Source organism: Erythranthe guttata, chromosome 4 (assembly GCF_056151865.1).
Source record: "Erythranthe guttata isolate IM_541 chromosome 4, IM_541, whole genome shotgun sequence".
NCBI lineage: Eukaryota > Viridiplantae > Streptophyta > Magnoliopsida > Lamiales > Phrymaceae > Erythranthe > Erythranthe guttata.
Window position 1 is genome coordinate 4,177,782 of NC_142536.1, and position 20,290 is coordinate 4,198,071.

The following is a 20,290-nucleotide window of genomic DNA, read 5'->3' on the forward strand; positions in this document are numbered from 1 at the left end:
TTGGATAATGTTATTTGATTTATTGTTTTATTTCTAATTAACAATTTATTCCAATTAAGGGCAATTTCAATTTGAGAAAAAACTCTCATCTCTAGGTCAATATATTATATAGTTTTTTTTTTTGTTTTGTCCATGTGTTACAGAAAAAGAATAATAATAAATCTTCAATTTAGTTAGTTAAAAATCTTTTACCTTTTCAAATGTTGCGTTAATTCGTCCCGTGTCATCTTCATCTCGAGTCAACTAATTTAAATCAATTGATTTCGAAGGGAAGGATAGATAGATAATTAACTGAACTCAATGCTTTTAGAACCGGCTATAGAATCGGACGACCATTTGAGACATGGGTTCATAGGGTCGAACCGGTTCAACCGGATTTTTGATTTTTTTTAATATGCCATTATTTTATTAATTTTAATGTTTTTAAAATATTATTTTCTTTATATTTTTAAACTCCGAGTTATTATTTTCACTTTTATCTACTTCACCTCACTTTTTATTATATTTATTGCTTATATATTTTTCTATTTTTATTCTTCAAATCCGGCAATCGGTCACCCCTATTCGATCACCCATGATCATATCCGACAATCCTTCGACCACTCATGATTAGATCCGGCCACCTACTACTAAGTATATGAAGGTTCGCTCAAATCTAGCCACAAATAACCAATTCAACGGTGATTCGAGACGTTTTGGCCGAAAACCGGGTTCCTTGATTGATTCGGCGGTTCTTGGGTATTACCCATTCGAACCGAATTTTGGTCATTTGACCCCAATTTTTGATTTTACCGATTTTAGATGTTAAACCAGACCGCTTTATTGTCGGGTCACGGTCGCACCGGTCCGACCGGCCCGTTCGGCCCGGTTCTAACAACATTGACTGAACTCAATTGATTCAACAAAAAAATGACTCAGCAAATTGTCAAAACAAAGTAATAAATATATGGAAATATTTAGGTCAAGTAATGGAAATTGTCAAAACATAATAAAAAAAAACATGGAAATGTTTAGTTCAAATAAAAATATAAACCAAAAATCGTTATCCATTTTTCTGACCATTTGTTACTCGACTAAATTGGTTGTCAACTATTATCTGATCCATAATAATTGGGCCGATAATGATTTTCAATATTCAGTAAACTCAATTGGTCGGTCGAATAGATAACTGTCCGACAAGATGGTGTTCAGCCTAGTATAGTATAGTTATGTAGTTTATAAATCACTTTGACAGTTCTTTCATAACTATTGTAACATAATTGTAAAATCCTAATTACACCTATAAAATACATATAGTTAAACTTCTGAAATTAATACAGTTGAGACCATCAAAATTTTATTAATTTAACGAAATATTAACTTATCGATAAATTAATAATTATTAATTTATACATTAATTAATAACTTATTAATTTATGAAATTACTTTTATTATTATTTTCAATAAATACATTTTTTTAATTTTTTTACGTGTATATTATACATTGTACCATTAGTTCAATGCACTATAGAGCCTGTTTCACAAACGGAAGCTCTTAAAGCAGCAGTGGTATATAACGATTTTATATTAAGTCATGAAAAAACTATATTGAAAGTTCTAACCATATTAAGAAAAGTGAGGGACGATGTAATTTTATATTGCATTAAGCCTTCATAGATCTATAAAATATGTACTGTACCATGTAATTTAAGAATTATTTTTTATGCATTATTAATTTATATAATATATGGGGCTTCTTAAAATTTTCGCATGTGTATTATCTTATAAATTTAGAAAATTATTAATTTATTACAATGTCCTCAAATCGGGACCGAAAAAAAATATTTAAACGAGATTATTAATTTATAGAGGTTCTAGTTAGTATACGCTGACACTAATGTGAATCAATTAGTAGTCAATACGCAGAGAATAGAATATAGCCTTTTTTTCATATCCCAATGGTAAAATATTTATTTGTAACGTCTGAATTTTGCTTTTTACAGTAACAAAACAGCACATCCAAATTACACTCCCCCCACGGTGACAATCAATTCGCCGATCACCAATGGCGGGACGAAACCACAACACCCCAGCCGCCGGCTTAAAGCACCGCCACAACAACCACCGCCCTCGCAACGACGGCGTCGTCCACCCCCACCGCCGCCTCACCGCGACGGAGGTCCGTCTGATCGAGGACCGAATCGCCGCGCAGAGCCGCGAAATCGAAACCCTCCTCCTCGACAACCAGCGGCTGGCCACCAGCTACGTGGCTCTCAAGCAGGATTTGGTCGCCGCCGAACAGGAGCTCCGTCACATCTCCGCCACGGCCGCCTCCGTCAAGGCCGAGAGGGACGCTCAGGTGCGCGAGGTCTACGAGCGGTCTCTTAGATTGGAGGACGAGGCCCGCTCCGTCGATGGGATTTCCGCCGAATTGGAACGGGTTCGGGCCGACATTAATGCACTCCGGTCCGAGCGCAAGGAACTGTTGGAGAAGCTGAAGGATATCGACGGCGATGTTGTCACGGCTCGTGCGGAGTTGCAGCAGCTGCCTGATCTCAAGAGTGAAATTGAGGCGGCGCAAATAGAAATCCAACGAGGAAGGTATGCGCAAATGCATCTACTTTGTATCCAATTTCCGAAGCTCTTTATCATTTGTTTTGAATTTGGTACAGAGTTATTGAAGAATGGTGGATTGTCATAGATCCTTTAATTGTGTTTCTGCAACATTTCGAACAGGGGAGAAGAAGAATTGGACCGAAAAAATAGAATTTTATTTTAGGAGTAACTAATTTCCCTAACGAATCGAATCTCGGTATGATTCGGACTGAATCTTATTTAAATTTAACGAAATGCTAACGGATTTTAACTAATTCTTAATCGCTTCCCCCAAACGGCGTCATGTGTGTGCGCCTCACTTACGAAGTCGTGTGCACGTTTCTGATAAGCCATGCGATTTACCTCACTCACCTTTGATTAATCTTTTCTTTATAAACCTTGCGAAAATGTGGTTGTAAGTATAACTTGGAAACTGGTGCATTGGCACTATATTTCGATGCTTAGAGTTGAGTTCTTAGAGCTAAAATGTATGACTTGAAGTACTTGTAGTTTCAATTTCACGGAGGCAAGCGTTCGATTTCAAACATTATTAAGAAATTTGTTGTGTGGAGTGTCGGAAGTGGAATAAGAACTCCACACCGCAGAAGCTAAATCTTCTGAAGAGATTGTTTTATACTGTAGAAATAAATGTGTGTCACAGTTTCGTCTTATTTTCTTTTGCCTGTCTAGGTAATTTTATTTTTCCCCCGAAAAATAATGTGTACTTATTCTGTGTTTTAGAAGTCAATGTTTTTTCCTTATATTGTTGGCGACTACAGCTTCTTTTTTTTCGTTCAAATTTGTCGTCATTCATCCAATGGCAGATAAAGTCTAATTGATTGGTACTGGTCTCGAATGTCGCACTTGATTTTGGAAATATTTTATTATGAAAATATCCTCGGTACTAAATGTTTCACGTGTCATTTATTTTGCAGTGTTATGTTCGTGCATAAGATTGTCATTGTAATTTATCGTCAGAAGATAATAATTTGTAAAATTGAGAATAATAAAAATGCAATCTTGTGGCTGTGAATATGACAGGGCTGCTATTGAACACGAAAGAAAGATGTCATCCAACAATTTTGAACAAAGTGAGGCAATGGAGAAGCATATGATTTCCTTGGCTCGTGAAGCAGAAAAACTGCGTTCCGAACTTGCAAATGCAGAGCAGAGGGCAATGGCAGCTGCCGCAGCGGCAGCCTCAGCTGCCAATCCAGGTAACTGATGCAGGACTTTACCTTTTTGCCCCTTCACAGTGACTAAAAATCACGAGGTTTTCGTAATGTGCAATCACATGTCTTAACAGGGCCCGTGTATGCTACACACCAGATAAACTACGATCCTAGCTATGGTGGAAATCCATTGTATAATCCACATGTTGTTAATCAGGTTTGATATATCACCTCTTATTAAATTATGAATTATTTTGATTCCCTGTTTAAGTTTTATGGTCGTCAAGCGAAACTATCAAACAGTGCAAAAAGCACGACTCAGATGCTGTTGAATTTCCTCCTTCCATTCTGCTCTTTTAGCGTTGCTTCTTTCTTGAAACGTGATATAACTCTTCGGTTTCAATGTTATCTACTTCTTAAAATTGATTGAATACTCGTTATATCGTATTTTCTTTTAGATCTGAATTTTCCCAGTTAAGCATTATATAGGACATTAAAGATCTTCTACTACACTTATTGTCTCTTAACAGTCATCAGTTTCGCGCTATCGTTTGTTTGCGTATACACTGCTCTTATTACAATTTTTTTAATTGGCTGTATCCAGAAAGGTTGGGGTATTAAGGTGCTAGAAAATTGTATTTTAGTGTAGGAACGAAGAGATATCATGTTATATTATTTAAAGGGTGCTCTCAACTTTTCTGCAATGCTCAATTTCTCTCTCTGCTGCTAGTTGTGATTGTCAAATCCAAGGTACCTGAGGGAGGATGTATATATGGATACAGTGGGAAGAAAGAAACGGCCTGAAAGTATATAGAAATACCTGTTGCATAAAATATAATGAAAATTACATAGAAACAAAACCGTGACGCATAAATCGGGTATTCCAATTCTTTTTACAGGAGTGATATCTGGAAACGAGTAGTCCTCTTTAGATCTTTTACGGGTGTCTACTCTAACTTTCTTTTTTATGTTTCATCTAAGTAGTTTACAACTCAGTTCTGTCTCAACACGTAAGTATTTTACGAGTGCTAATTGAATTATCTAGTTCTGATGATTTTTTTATTTAATTTATTGGAAACAGGTTACTTTTGATGCCGGTGCTAATTATGGTCTCGGAGCAGGGATTCCTGGTCCTCCTCCTCCTCCTCTTCCTCCTCCTCCGCCCCCTCCTCCTGGTACATATGACATGCAAGGACCGCAAGTACATAGTTAAGCTGCTAGTTTACAATGGCTGCATATAAGTCAAATGTAGTTTGTCTTATCCGTTAAATTTCATTAAAGCTTAATTTACTAGACAAGCATACAGAATCGTAAGAGGCTTGGCTTTAACAACGTATCATCCGGATTCCATTCTAAAAAATCGAAACTTCACTATGATGGCGAGTTAACTATGTCAATTGTCTTCATCAGTAAGTACATAGTACACTGTATCTGAACTTCTCTTACCAGTCAGTATATGTCTAGAAACTTGCTCGAGTCGGCTTTTATTTTTTATTTTTTTTTATTTTTGGAACTTTTATATGATGATAGATAGCACTAATGCATTACTTGTAGAAAATGATTTGGGGTGTGCTAAGTATCAGGAGAAATGATTCCAACAAAATTACTGTGTAATAATCAGATTGCTTAGTGTTAAGAGCTTCTTCAGGATAACCGAACTTGAACACATATTTTGGTCAATACAATTGGAGGACAAAATAATAAAACATGTATAAAAAAAAAATCAACATCCTTAAAGCTCAATTTGTGTTTGGCTCGAATTAGATTGGCTATCAAACTAAGCTCAAAAACAACTTCAAAACTCGATAAAAGTTCACACAAATTTAAAAAATTGGGCTTGATTCACAATCAGTTTACGCCCATAATAATAAGCATCCATTGTCGAACAATAAGATAGAGTACGCGCAAAAATGCATGCTATTAAATCCGAACCAAATTGGGGAAAAAAACACGAAAGGATTACGTTTAAAAGAAAGCTTTAGGTTCATACTACCCTCCTCGGTTCAGCCTCTGTAATCCATCTAATGCAGATGGAAGAATTATCAACTAATTCAGTCATGCTGCTACGGCGTCAAGCTTGGAGCGTTTGATCAAAGTGCCACACACCTGAGGAAATTATTATTCAAAGTAATATAGTTAAGAAAATATTGATGCAACTGTTGTAACGAAACATAACAATGAAAATAGACTAAGGAAAATGGAAATTAAACGGGTGAAAATACCATGGCCTCCGCCAACCCTTCTCAACTGAGCAACGTATTCAGATATTTTCTTGATCGACTCGACCTGAAGTTTCGCAAGTATCAATCGTTAAACAATTATGAAGGGGAAAAAAATTGAAACGAGTTCTATAAGAATATGCAGAAAGATGAAAATTAATATTTAATTCACCTGCTCTACCAAAAATTCGCTCTCCACAAAATCAGCTAGCTGAGCATCGTTGTTCTCATCAGCCACCTATCGAGAATTTGGAAATAGAAATCAGTAGTGCAACTTCAAGTATAAATAACTGCATTATATTGAATTAAGTATCTAATGTCCTAAGAATATATGCAGGGATATAACGAAAAAATTGTAATGATGGTAGAAAAATGTAGGACTGTACCCTCTGCAAATTCAGAAGTTTTTCGTTCGTCAACTTTTCCAGCGATAAAGCAAGCTCCATAGCTGAAATGGAGAAGAGATAAGGATGTTATAAACGGCAATTCTGTTGAGTGAACTAGTAGAGCTAAAAAAAACATTTAAATTAGACATAGGTTAAATTAAACTTACCGTACAACGCATCTCCCTTCTCAAGGTGATCATAGTCCGATATCGGCATGTTCATCGCGTGCAACTTCACTTTTCCACCTCTCTTATTCTACACATCATTTAGAGCAAAATGAAATTTATAAATCATTGAATCAATACGGTAACATAGAAAACAACCTCATAAGATACATTGAAAATCAAATCACCTGGTATTCCATAAATTTCTCTGCATGCTCCCTTTCTTCTACACTAGCTTCCTTGAAGAACCTGCATTAATTTAGGACAACAACTTGTAATCAATGTAAATACAGAAAATGAACAGCATGCATGATGAGAAAATAGCGTGCAAGTATATATTTATATATAGCTCGGAATAAATTACTTGGCGAGCCCCTTGAGAGCAACGTTGTCTCTGTCGAAAAAGGCATACATTGCGTGATACACGTAAGAGACATTATATTCCACACTGCACAAAAAAATGAGTAACATGAAATTCTAGCAAAAAAACAGAACCAAGCAATAAATTATAGTTTAAAGCAACATCTCTGATGATTAACCAACCCTCACTAGGAGAGAGTTGATACCTAGCCTCTACTATTAGAATAGAGAGGTCTAGGGTTCGAATCCTGCCAATTTGGTACGAGTATTTGTAACAGAATTTGAATTTTCTCAAAAAAAAATAATAATGGTCCATATTTATTATATCATTTAATTAGCCTTATTTCCTTTTCTTTTTTAAAAAAATCTCTGATGATTAATATTTTTTTATAGCATGACTACATCAATGACTTCAAAAGATCCCAATTCCCAACCATATATATGGGCAAATTACGGCCACTCCTGAGTTACGGTCAAATTACGAAAACCCCCCTCCTCTTTGGGTAATTACATGTTTGGGTAATTACAGTCAACCCTCAACTACGTATTATCTTACGAAAATACCCCTCAAATTTAGAGATGTTAAATCAGTAAATCCGAATCAAAATTTCGGTACGCCAACATTTCATACCGTTTACCGAACTGAATATACAGTTTGTTCCGTAAACATACATTTTATGTAAAAATATATAAAATGAGGGGTGGCTGTAATTACCCAAACACGAGGGGTTTTTTCGTAATTTGGCCACATCTCAAGGGTGGCCGTAATTTGCCCTATATAACATCGGAAAAACCTCTCGAGCTAAATGTCCACTCGGTAAAACCGCAAAAAATGGTTGTGGTTAGGGGGAAATCAAAATCAAATGAATAAATAACTCAGACCTCCAACAAAACCTAACTACAATTAAATAAACAAACACATATATATACATGCAGCATATAATTTGAAACATAAATTAACTCGAAAATTACTTGATCTGATCGTTGATGGCGGCTTCACATGGATCAGAGTAGCGGTGGCGAGCGATGGAGGCTTGGGGGTGAGACGGTACGAGGAGGAGCTCCTTCTTCACTTCCTCAAACGGCTCGAAAACGGTGGTGAGAATGGCTCCGTTATTGGCTTCGTTAGCCGCCGCCGCCGCCTTAATTACGAGACCGTCCACGTTCCGGCGCCGCAGAGGCAGAGCGCCGCAGCCGCTGCGGAGGTTGACGCGAGGAGAGAGAGAATGGACAAGGGGAGCAGCTGCTGAGCAGGATCTGAGTGACATTTTTTTTTTTTCTTTTTTGTTTTGAATGTTTTAGGGAAGAGAGCAAAATGAGGAAGGTGATTGATACGCCACCCTGTATATATGCAGAAATTGGAGGGCGAGATGCGGCGTTGGCCGTCGATGGAGGGACACGTGGACGGTGTTGATTGAGGGGAGACGAAGGGGCGTGTGCCTGCCTCGTGCAACTAATATTACTATTTTATAGGGGCAACTCAAATGTTTGTAACCTCTACTAAAGTGTTTTATTTTTAAGCCAAATTACGAATAAACCCCTCATGTTTGCATAATTGCATAGTTGAGAGGTGGTTGTAATTATGCAAATATGTGGGAGGTTTCGTAATTATATCTTACCTCAGGGGTGGTGGCAATAATTTGCCCTTATTTTTATTTTAAGAAATTAAAATCAAATAAAAAATTGGGGAAGTAGGGGAGCGGCATAATTCGAACATAGACCTCTATTCTGACGCAGAAAACCTTACATTTTCATGGGAGGGGGTGGTTTCCTATTTGCAGTTACTCTCATCGGACCCCAAGAAGCCCTTAAATCGAATAGGAATATGCCAGTTCGCCGATGTTACCAACTTTCCGCACGTCCCATGGTATTTCAGACAATCATCACCATCTAATCGACCATCCGCCGCTTAATCACGCCCGTGGACACAACCTTTTGGTACGAAATCATTGCCTTCTCCAGCTTTTTCGGTTGTCGACAGACACTTGAGCATTAAATGCTTGTGCCAGGATATTAAATACGCCTATTCGTGCATTCCATACGCTCGACATAGCAAAAAATGTGCCTATCCGGACGCCGCCGGTCGAGCTCGACGCTTATCCGTAGGTTCGCCCCCGCTCGAGCGGTCGACGAGGGTAGACTCCCTAATGGGCCTCATAGGTTTGGGCTTCCTGTCTTAGTGGGCTTTCACGGACTGGATTTTTCTATTAATGGACTTTTATACTTTAGTTTTAACTGAGGAATTTTATACTTTTATTAATGGGCCAATTGGGCATTTTTGGTCAAAGTCAACGCAAAAAGAGGCATGATTCCCACGTGTGAGGTTTAAATCAGACCCAATCGTGTGCCCACCTTCAGGTGAATTCTCTAAAAGGGGACCAGAATCTACAGTACCCTTTCCCACTAGTCTTAGTTCATACTACATAAAGCAAACACCAGAAATTCATTATCAGAAATTAAATTCATTTTAAATTAAATCTTTATTTAAATTAAATTAAATTAAATCTTCATATAAATTGAAAAAAAAAATTAAGGTAAGGGGTTGGCTTGATTAATTGAAGCACGCCTAATTAATCCATTAATTAAACTTTTCAATAGCGGGAAAAACAATTCGTTCTTGAATATATATATTATTATTATATTCGATAATAATTCACAATTAAGAGAAATATAATACCAAGTTGAAATATCAAATAATAATATACTAAAAGATATTATAAAGAATAGGACCGACGGCCACTAAATTAATTATATACTAATACGAATTATTACTAACTTAGTAGCTACGGCTGCTGCAGGCACATTAGTCTCCGCAGGTCAACTCCGATCATCGCCGCCGCCGCCGCCGCCGCTACTACCTCCAGCACCACCGCCAGTGACAGCTGTATTAGGAGGGTTTCGTTTCCGCTTCTTCTTCTCATAGGGTATCCCTCTAGCTTTGGCCTGGCTCTCTCTAACTTCTCTCAGATATATCCTGACGGCTTTGGCTCCGAACGGGTTGGTATCGGGGCGGCCGCCGTTCTCTTCGTAGGCGGCTCGGAGCCGGCCGATGAGCGCGTCGAGGCTGCCCCAGGCCTGCTTGAGCTGGCACGCGCAGGGCGCCGGCGGGTCGGGCTGGCCGAAGTAGGGGCAACCCGTCACGTGCACCTTCGTCTTCCCGAACTGGTCAAGGTACTTGAGGAACTCGATCACGTGCGCGCCGCTGCACCGGGCCAGCGTCAGCGGCGGCTTGTGGTTCCTCAGGTACTGCTGGAACGTGTTCCAGTCCCGCCTCTTCTGCGACTCGTAGCGGCTCGGCGGTGCCGCCGCCGCCGCGGAATCCGTTGACGCTGAAGGCGGACCGGCCTGATCGGCGGATACTGTTGGATCGGATCCTTCTCCTGCTCCGGATCCGGATCCGGGATCCATGTGGATTGAATTTTGTTTGATTGGGAAAATGGAGTGTGAAAAGGAGAAAAAAAAGAAAGAAAAGAAGAATCGGGTTTAAAAGATTGGCCGAGATGGGACAGGACGTAAAAGAGAAAACGTAATTGGAAATTGGGAATTTGAATAATGAACGAGACTTTTGTGCTCAAATGTAGACTACTAGCTACTACATAATTGATCAAATAAAATTAAATTAAATTAAGGTAGAGTGCTATAGTATAAACAAAATAGTACTATACTATTTTAAAAATCGGACTGGACATTGACTCGGACAAGTTATTGGGGCATAGTTGGATCGATTTAATCGGGTTTTCCCTTTTTTTTTTTGGTTTTCTTTTTGCATGATTTATAAGCCTATTTTTATTTTACACATACAACATATGAACACATATATCACACAACTCAATCGGTTCAAATATTATAGATTGCAATTTCAAAGTTTTATAGTTGGGTTTAGAAAAAAATAAAAGATCAACTCGGCAGTAACAAAGCTTTGTTTTAGCCATTTTGACAAAAGAAACTCGATTTTCAGGCGGGTTCCAATTTTACGGTTCAACTGGTCAAATTGGACCAGGCAAAACAATGGTTCGCGGTCAACCGGCCGGTTTGATTCGGGTTTCAAAAGAGTGAATATTGTACTTGTTGGCCCGGCCTAAAAATGAATGAACAAAAAAAAAAGGAATTAAATTCCTTAATTCATGTTCCGTGTATATTTAAGATTTGCATTCTATATAATACAATTCACCATGGCATAAGTGTTGGGGACCCACATTCATAATACTAACTTGTAGAAACTAGAGAGAGAGAGAGAGAGAGAGAGAGAGAGAGAATCCAAGGGAGAGGGGGGAAGGCTGAGAGCGGCGGTGGAGAGGTGGTGGAGGGAGGGGGAGATTGATTTTGTTTTTGTCACGTGGTGGGCCCATGAAAGATATGACAATATTTACTATTCAACGCACCGGCGGCCCCTCCATTTGCCGGTTTCAACCTTTTCTTACTTCTTTCTCCATAATAATACTAATTGGATGTCGTTTTCACCTAGGCTAGGTTTTTTCTTTTTTCCTTTTTTAATGAAATTATTATGATAATTAAAAAGTAATAATTAGTAATTACATGAGAAAACTATTTTTTTTTTTTAAACATGAATTTCTATATGCTTTGTTATGATATATTTCCCTATAAAAAGCTCTTGATTTTTTATTTATACAAAATATTTATTTTTTTGAAATTCAATATATACAAAAAAAAATGACCATAGAAAGAAAATAAGTAATATAATCCTAATCCAAAAATGACAAACTAATAACACTACACAAGGTCAGTCAACTTTAATAATAATAATTATTAAAAAAAAATTAGTTTGAATCAATTATTAGTAATTTAATTTTGGAATACACATCTATTTGGATATTTAATTTGCCATTCTCCAGTTGCATATAAATACTTAGGAATATATATATAAATTCAAGGAGTGAGTAGCCAGTTTCAATCAAACCTTTCAATAAGCATAAAAGACTTGGTTGTACTACCAGTTCTTGTCAGCACCTTCATCAAATTCAGCGGAACCAGAGACTCGGAAATCGAGCTGTTTCTGATGCTTTAATCGACGACGCTCGTCAAAACTCTCCCATCCTTCAAACTGTCAAATGAGATGATACACTCAGATATTATATATGATCGTAAATGGAAACGTTAACTAACCGATGAAGCTAACTTTCCATTACTAAAACCGCGAAAAATTAATTTAAAAAATTGAAACAGTTGTTGGTAAGGATGATGACACGTACCTGGCGGAGAAGGTCCGTTGTTATTTCTGTGTTATGAAGATCCAGGGTCGAAAGCTGTAAGCACATTTTAAATAGCTTACTTGGAAGGGACTTTAGCCCGTTATTACCAAGATAGAATGCCTGCACGAATTTCAAATTTTTAATACAGTGAAAATATACAAAACAAAATAGTATATTTGAAAAACAGGGGAATAAACCTTCAAATTTTTTAAACGGTCACACGTCTCGGGTAACTCAGCCAGTAGATTACATGAAAGATCAACCTGCAACAGCATATTGACAATTAAAAAGGCTAGACCTAACATCTCAAATAACTTGGTGAATGAATGCATGCAATCACTAGTAAGTGAAAAATGGAAGAAAGAACAGGGTCATACTTCAATAAGAGAAACACATTCCCCTATACTTGTAGGAATCGTCTTTATCCTGCATTCAACAAGATATTATCAATGTGAAGATCGAGTAAAGCAGAGAATACGATTTGCAACTGCATAATTCTCACTTGAGCTAAGACTCTCGAATGAATGAGGTGGGGTGATTTGCAAATACGATTAAGGAAAACAGAGAATACGATTTGCAATTGAATGATCGATCGATTCTTTGAACAATTTGTTTACCTGTTATTCTGGGCTTTTAAAACCTGAAGCTCTGTCAGAAAACCTATTTCAGTAGGGAGACACGTCAATTGGTTGTTTTCGATATGGAGTTGCTTCAGGGATTTTAGAGCACCAATTGCAGAAGGTAATGCTTTCAAACTGAAAGAGTAAAGAGTTCAGTACAAACTGCATGCGATGTACAAATCGAATTACAAGGACAGTTAATTGGACAAAAAAAAGAGTTGAGCTTTGCCATGTAACACATGCAGTTATCAAGATTCAAAAAAAAAAGGAAAAAAAACGAGCTATTCTCGAAAATGGAAACTGCAAAATTTTGCTAGGGTGGGGCTTTAGGTATATCTACCAGTGCTTAAATATTTTGTGCTCAAAAGAAAATGCAAGCTGTAATTAAAACTGGCTGAACCATCAACACAAGTAAAAGATAACAATGAAGACCTGATACAGAAAAAGTTGGACAACAGTAAAACACCCCTCATAATCACTTTTGACTATTAATTTTGGCTTTTGACTCTAATTTAGTCGGTTAACTTTATCTATTAAACGTCAGTAAGTCCCTCGTTGTCATAAGCTCTGTAACTGTCACCTCTCTCCTTTTCTTCCACAGCTATTACTCTTTAACTATGTTGCATGTGAATATAACGAATCAAATTTTCTTTTATCATTCACAAAGTTCTTCTTATAGCACATCTGGATGTGCACTATTTACAAGAGAGATAAGATATAACAAGAATACACGTACTTATTTTGGCTCAACGATAGAATCGTAAGAAGCTTCAAAGACGTCAGTCCCTCCCAGCCAATAGACTCGTTGAATAAATTATTTCCATTTAGATGCAATTTCTACAGAAAGCATTACAAAGAAGACGAGGCTATTGTGAGTGAAAAAAACGTAACTCGTGCATAAAGTAGCTATTTTTTATGTGAGAGCAAACATTTTCTTTTTGCAGACCTGTAAGGAGCGTAACTGCCCAATTGTAGCTGGCACCTCAAGGTAGGAATTTTGGCTTATATCAAGTACTCTGACTGAAGGTACAGAAGTCCATATTTCTTCAGGTATAGTCTTGCATGTACAAAATAGAAGCGTAAGCATTCTTAAGATACAACAGAAGAATATATAACCAACAAATATTAAGAAATTCTCAAACACAATAAATTTAGCAAGAAATGCAAATGCAAGGAAATAATAACACAATTTCGTGAGCTATTAATGCCTGACACCATAAGAGGGGCACTGCTCGATTATTTTTCGCAGTTATATAGATATTTACATACAGCCAATATATGTCGCGATCACAGCTGGCAGACATTCCAGGAAAAAGAAATGTGCATTTAAAATCTTCATGTTACTTATCAAATAAAATAACCACTTGATTGATATTTATATATATATAGTTCAATAATATACATTGCACATTTTACTATCAATTACTTATTGATTGGATCCCACCAACAATTTTTTTCTGACTCGAGTTACTTTGTTTAAGGATAAACAAGAAAACATATAAATAACCACTTGATTGATCTTTATCTATATAGTTAAATGATATACATTGCACATTTTACTATCAATTACTTGTTGGATCCCACCACCCATTTTTGTCTGACTCGAGTTACTTTGTTTTAAGGATAAACAAGAAAACATATAAATAACCTACTATGCATCATTCACCAAAACTGTATAGAGTATAAAACAACCAACAAACTGTCATCCAATTTATTTCTCAAGGTAAGATTTATGTACCGTGAGACCACAGTCGGACAATGCAATGACCCCAGTTGCTTTCCAACGTTCAACTTGGCTCTTTACGATAGAATCTTTGGTCGTTGCTTTCTCTCTTCTTGTGCTATCAGGCACAATAGCTGCCTCCTTTTTCACCGGGCCACCCTGTTCAGAAACATCAAACACCGTGTCAATTGATTCGCACTCTCACAATCAACAAATGCACTGAATGCCAATCTTGATTTTTGAATGAAATTCAGAATACACATTTTAAACCAAATACTCTGCAAACAAAAACGAAAACCATACACACACACACACACACACACACGCACACACACATTATACATACCCCTTGGTGAAGTCCCTGTGAAGCCATGAGCATAATTTTGGAGCCATCAATAATACCCGACGACGCCAACGTCGATTCGTCGGAAAGAACCTTCCCTGAGAATTGTGCGGTGATAATCAGCAAATTTAAAACCTAGTTGACAGTAAAAGGGAAATGGAGAAAGAAGAAGAAGACCTTTGAAGATGAGCTTTTGGCCGCGAGGGAGGACATTGGTAAGGGTTTGAAGTAGGGATTTGAGGTCCTTGATTGTGGTGTTTCCGGCGATTTCAACCGGAATTGATCGGCCGCTGAACTTTATTTGCAGCTTTAATCTACTCGCATTCGATGATTCGGAATCCATTGTTTTGCTTTCTTAGCTGCTCGGTGACAAAAACGACGTCGTTCGGATCAAATTATTTCGTGAGATTTGTGGAGTTCGAAACCAGAGCTCTTTGGATGAAATGAGAGATCCTATTCAATTTCAAAAACTATTTTATATTGTTATTGGGGGAAATTACAGTTTCATCCCTCAATGTTTCACCAATTATATATTTGGTCCCCATGTTCTCAATAGAGACATTTGGTCCTTCAAGTTCCAATAATTCAACATTTTTTGTCATTTCGGTCAATCTAATGTTAGCCTGTGAGTTCAGTGATGTGAACATGCTTGATTCCGTTAGTTTTAATGGACAATTGACAGGAAGGACTAACAGTGTTGATGTTTTGAAATATAAGGGATCCAATGTGTTTTCTATGAACATAGAGGACCAAATATGAAATCAGTGTAAATGTGAGGGACTAAAACTTAATTTTTCCCATTTTTATTGTTAATAATTAGCTTCAACTTTATCATTTAATTCATGTAAATTATTTAACTGAATTGCTAATTGTAGCGGGACTTTTACTAACATTAGCTTATTCGCAGCGGTACTTTCATTTCAATTTTTTTCAATTTTCTAAAAAACTCAAAACGCTCTCAACTAAAAAAAGTCGAAAACAAAGAATTTCGTGTTTGTTTGATAAATCGACTGCCCAACGACAACAAATAACATAATGGCCGATTCAGATGACTTCTACGAGATAAAATCGAAGAAATTAGTGAAATTTCTATTTGTTTCGCGGTATTTTCGTGTTGTGCAGCACGAGAACCCAATTTTTTTGGGTTTCCCGTGCTACACAATACGGAAAATTCAAAAAAAAAAAAAATAAATAAAAAAGAGAAGAACAATCGTGCTCTAGGGAACGGGAACACCAATTTCAGTAAAACTCCGGCTAGAAATAAGAACACCCATTATTTAATAATTAACAATGGCGTCGTCATTATTTAACGGTGGGCTGAGTGGCCCAAAAGACTTCCTTTTGGACTTTTAATTGACATTTGTATTCCAGACAGTCTCACCATTTATTTAATAATAATAATAATAATAAATGATGCAAAATAAATCGTCCGGTTTCGAGTTTTGGCTTTCTATTTTTCTAATCCAACAATAATAATATGAATATGAAAGTCAAAAAATATTCACTGAATTTACCTGCATTGTCATTAGCCTTTGCTAACAGTACGATGATTATTTAATTTTAATTATACTAGCATTTTTTTCCCGTGCGATGCACGGGATCGTATTTAAAAAGTGAAAAAAAATGATCAATTTAATACATAACAAAAAAAATATATAATATACTAACATAGTAAAATTTAAGAAAGTTGTACTATTCATATTTCATATAACATTAGTAAAATTTAATATGTTAATAATTAGCAAATCGAATTTCTATCTTTATCTCTTAAAATTTGAGATACAGTGTCAAATATTTTATGTATTTTAGTAGCTGTATTTTATATTGTAATAACAAATAGAGAAAGAATATCTAAAATTACACTAAAAAAATAGAAAAGAAAATAAAAGTAGGGGAGGGGGAAAAACACATATTTGTATAATAGTATGTCAAAAATAATATTTAGGAGATAAAAATCTGATAAAGATAGAAAATAATATTTAGGTGATAAAAATTGGATGAAGATCGAAAATAATATTTAGGATATAAAAACCTGATTAAAACCGAAAATAATATTTAAAATAATATTTAGGAGATAAAATTTTGATAAAAATCGAAAAATAATATTTAGGAGATAAAAATCTAATAAAAATTAAAATAATATTTAAAATAATATTTAGGGGATAAAAATTGATAAAAATCGAAATACTATATAGGAGATAAAAATCTGATAAAAATTGAAAATAATGTTTAGGAAATAAAAGTTTGATAAAATTAGAAAATAATATTTAAAATAATATTTAGGAGATAAAAATTTGATAAAAATAGAAAATAATAGTTAGGAGATAAAAATCTGATAAAAATCGAAAATAATATTTAGGAGATAAAGTTTTGATAAAAATCAAAAATAATATTTAAAATAATATTTAGGAGATAAAAATTTGATAAAAATTGAAATAATATTTAGGAGGTAAAAATTTGATAAAATTAGAAAATAATATTTAAAATAATATTTAGGAGATAAAAATCAGATAAAAATCAAAAATAATATTTATGAGATAAAAATCGAAAATAATATTTTGTAGATAAATATCTGATAAAACTCGAAAATAATATTTAGGAGATAAAAATTGATAAAAAAAATCGAAAATAATATTTAAAATAACATTTAGGAGATAAAAATTTGATAAAATTCGAAAATAATATTTAAAATAGTATGTAGGAGATAAAAGTTTGATAAAATTAAAAAATAATGTTTAAAATAATATTTAGAAGATAAAAATTGATAAAAATCAAAAATAATATTTAGGAGATAAAAATCTGATAAAAACTGAAATAATATTTAGGAGATAATTTTTTTATAAAATTCCAAAAAAAAAATTACTAATTTGTCATTAGGGTTTTTTAAGTTGTTCTAGCGTTTCTTTCTTTTATATATAAGATTCAATTATAAACAAAAAAAATAGTACGAATTTGTCTAATCATTTTATGTTTTAATATTTATTTAAAACATATTATGTTAAAAATCATACACAAATTTTAAATTGATCAAACCCGTATACATTTATGGAATCGAGAAGAAAATAATTCAATTTTTACTTTTAACAAACCAAAATAATAATTTTAAAGAAAAAAAGGGAAAGGGAAGAACACGCGCGTCCCAAGCCTGTGAAAGTCCGGAATTTAGACAATCCCAACCATGCATATATGGAATCTATATGAAATTTATCATAAACGAATAAAATTCTACTTACTACGTACAATCTACGTGATATTTATATCGTACATACGTCATTTTTCGTGATTCTCAATAATCACTCTTAATCGATCGGGTGATTTTGTTCGAATAATAAGGAGAATAAAAGTTAATGCTATTAAATATACTCTGTTCTTTTTATTTTATTTGTCGTTTTGCAATAATGCCGCTGCACAACATATTAAGAAAACTAATAAATGTAAATAAATTCTAGGAAAAATATAATAAAATGAGTAAAATAAATAAGAACGTAAGGATAAAATTTTTTAAAAAAAAAAAAAGAAAAACAAATATAGTAAATATTTCATCGGAATTCAAAAATGATAAATAATAATTTGAAAAACAAAATTTTATCCAAAACGACAAATTATACAGGAAAAATGTAGTAATAACATTTTTTGGCATAAGAAAATTGAAATATTTAGATTCATCACTTTCTTTTTTCAGATGTGATGATTTTATTTATTTATTTATTTTGTTCTAATATATATATATATATATATATATATATATATATATATATATATATATATATATATATATATATATACACGAACAATTAAAAAAAAAGTCATCACATCTGAAAAAAAGAAAGTGATGGATCTAAAAATTTCAAGTTTTCTTATGCCAAAAAATGTTATTACTTCAGATGTGATGAATTTTTTTTTATGCCAATATATATATATATATATATATATATATATATATATATATATATATATATATATATATATATATATATATATATATATATATATATATATATATCCAACAATAGTTGTTGATATAATAAGCATGAAGACAAGCATTGAATTAAAGCAATTGTGACAAAATGCAAGGCACGCAAAAAGCACAACACAACACATATCTCAACTAACTAACAATTATCCAAATTAATTACTTAATTAATTTTTTTTAACAATAATTCAAAATTAATTCAAACATGCAGCTGCTGGTTCAACGTTATTGAGTGCTTCAAAGTTGATGTATTGATCCGTTTCTTCATCATCATCTTCGTCGTCGTCGCCGCCTTGACCGATCAACGCTTGAAACGGCATCTTACAAGTAGTAAACCCGGCTGCTAGCTGCTGCTGTTCGTCGTCTGATTTACCAGTTGTTCATTATTAGACCTAATTAATAAAGTTGGTGCAGTTTCTGTGCAATAAAAGTGATTATTGAACTCAAATTCAGTACCATTTTCGTAATTATATCCAAGTTTCGTACATGGATGTGCCACGGTGATATGCTTCAATCTCTGGTCGTGGATATACCTTTTCGCCGTTTTCTCGAGTTCTTTCAGCCTCGCGATTTCTGCTTGCTTCTGTTCTACCTCCACTGCAAAAAAAAAAAAAAAAAACAAAATTAAAATTAAAATAAAAAAAACAATTATATATATAAAATGGTGATAATTAGTAGTTGAATGATTTTTACGTACATTCGGCGAGTTTCGATTCGTTGAGGCGAATGGCGGTGAGTTTTTGGAGCGATTCATTTTCCTCCATCAACTCCTTTTTATTTTCGATTTGGGTTTCAACTTGTGGGGTGAGAAATAGTATCAACTTCTACATAAATAAATTGCAAAATAAAACACAAAATTGATTATTTAAAAATAAATAAAAATAATTAAATAAATAAATAAAATATCTTGAGGGCTTAATTTACTTCTAATTCTATCACCGTCTTCTCCATTTGATCGATATACTTGACTTTCTTGACTCTAGATCTCTGAGCAGAAAGTCTGTTGGATACCGTCCTGTAAATAAATAATTAATAAAAAAAATTAATTAATTAGTTGCATGCATGTCACATTAAATAAAATAAAATAAATGAATAAATTAAAATTTACCTTCTGAGCTTCCTTTGATCCATGTTAGGGTCCAATCTTCGGCCATGCTTCAGTTCGTACTCGATTGCTTCATCGAGTGTGAGAGCGGCGGCTCTTGGATGAGTATCGTTGGCGGTTGAAGCCAAGTTACTCGAGCTCGGTTTCTGCTGCGGAGATTCCGGCAACGGGGTCTCGATTTTCATGTTTTCTTCCATATTCGGTGTTGGAATATCACTAGTGGCGTCGGCTAATTTCGGGCAAGAATTCATAACTAGTCAAAAAATAATAATTTTTTAAAAAAATTACTATGATTTTATGCTGGCTTCGCCACTGAACAGTGAAGAGAGAGAGAGAGAGAACTGAACAGTGAAGAGAGAGAGAAAAATATTGCACGTATGGAGTGAAGAATGTGTGACTAGAGTGGTATATATATACACACACACTGCACATATACCCTAA

At 34.6% G+C, this 20,290-nt stretch overlaps 4 protein-coding genes across 4 annotated transcripts; 1 reads left to right on the forward strand and 3 right to left on the reverse strand.

Annotated features, from left to right (window-relative positions):
• The first annotated feature begins 1,947 nt into the window (after positions 1-1,947).
• LOC105958710 (protein FLC EXPRESSOR) lies at positions 1,948-5,222 on the forward strand. The gene is made up of 4 exons (XM_012982751.2): positions 1,948-2,580; positions 3,616-3,791; positions 3,881-3,963; positions 4,828-5,222. The coding sequence occupies exons 1-4, from the start codon at positions 2,045-2,047 to the stop codon at positions 4,957-4,959; spliced, it is 927 nt and encodes a 308-aa protein (XP_012838205.2). The 5' UTR covers positions 1,948-2,044; the 3' UTR covers positions 4,960-5,222.
• Positions 5,223-5,524: 302 nt separating this feature from the next.
• Positions 5,525-8,192, reverse strand: LOC105958819 (ferritin-4, chloroplastic). The gene is made up of 8 exons (XM_012982857.2): positions 7,848-8,192; positions 6,880-6,963; positions 6,704-6,764; positions 6,519-6,606; positions 6,352-6,413; positions 6,138-6,203; positions 5,969-6,032; positions 5,525-5,852 (listed from the first exon to the last, which is right to left on the reverse strand). Exons 1-8 carry the CDS (start codon positions 8,141-8,143, stop codon positions 5,818-5,820), a joined length of 756 nt encoding a protein of 251 aa, XP_012838311.2. The 5' UTR covers positions 8,144-8,192; the 3' UTR covers positions 5,525-5,817.
• Positions 8,193-9,534: 1,342 nt separating this feature from the next.
• Positions 9,535-10,674, reverse strand: LOC105958926 (protein LIGHT-DEPENDENT SHORT HYPOCOTYLS 6). The gene has a single exon (XM_012982963.2). The coding sequence runs from the start codon at positions 10,281-10,283 to the stop codon at positions 9,693-9,695; it is 591 nt and encodes a 196-aa protein (XP_012838417.2). The 5' UTR covers positions 10,284-10,674; the 3' UTR covers positions 9,535-9,692.
• A 942-nt stretch (positions 10,675-11,616) lies between these two features.
• LOC105958619 (LRR/ubiquitin-like domain protein) lies at positions 11,617-15,219 on the reverse strand. Its single transcript, XM_012982656.2, has 10 exons — positions 14,949-15,219; positions 14,775-14,869; positions 14,444-14,587; positions 13,652-13,762; positions 13,442-13,542; positions 12,703-12,840; positions 12,463-12,511; positions 12,283-12,348; positions 12,086-12,205; positions 11,617-11,937 (listed from the first exon to the last, which is right to left on the reverse strand). The coding sequence occupies exons 1-10, from the start codon at positions 15,112-15,114 to the stop codon at positions 11,824-11,826; spliced, it is 1,104 nt and encodes a 367-aa protein (XP_012838110.2). The 5' UTR covers positions 15,115-15,219; the 3' UTR covers positions 11,617-11,823.
• Between the last annotated feature and the right edge of the window lie 5,071 nt (positions 15,220-20,290).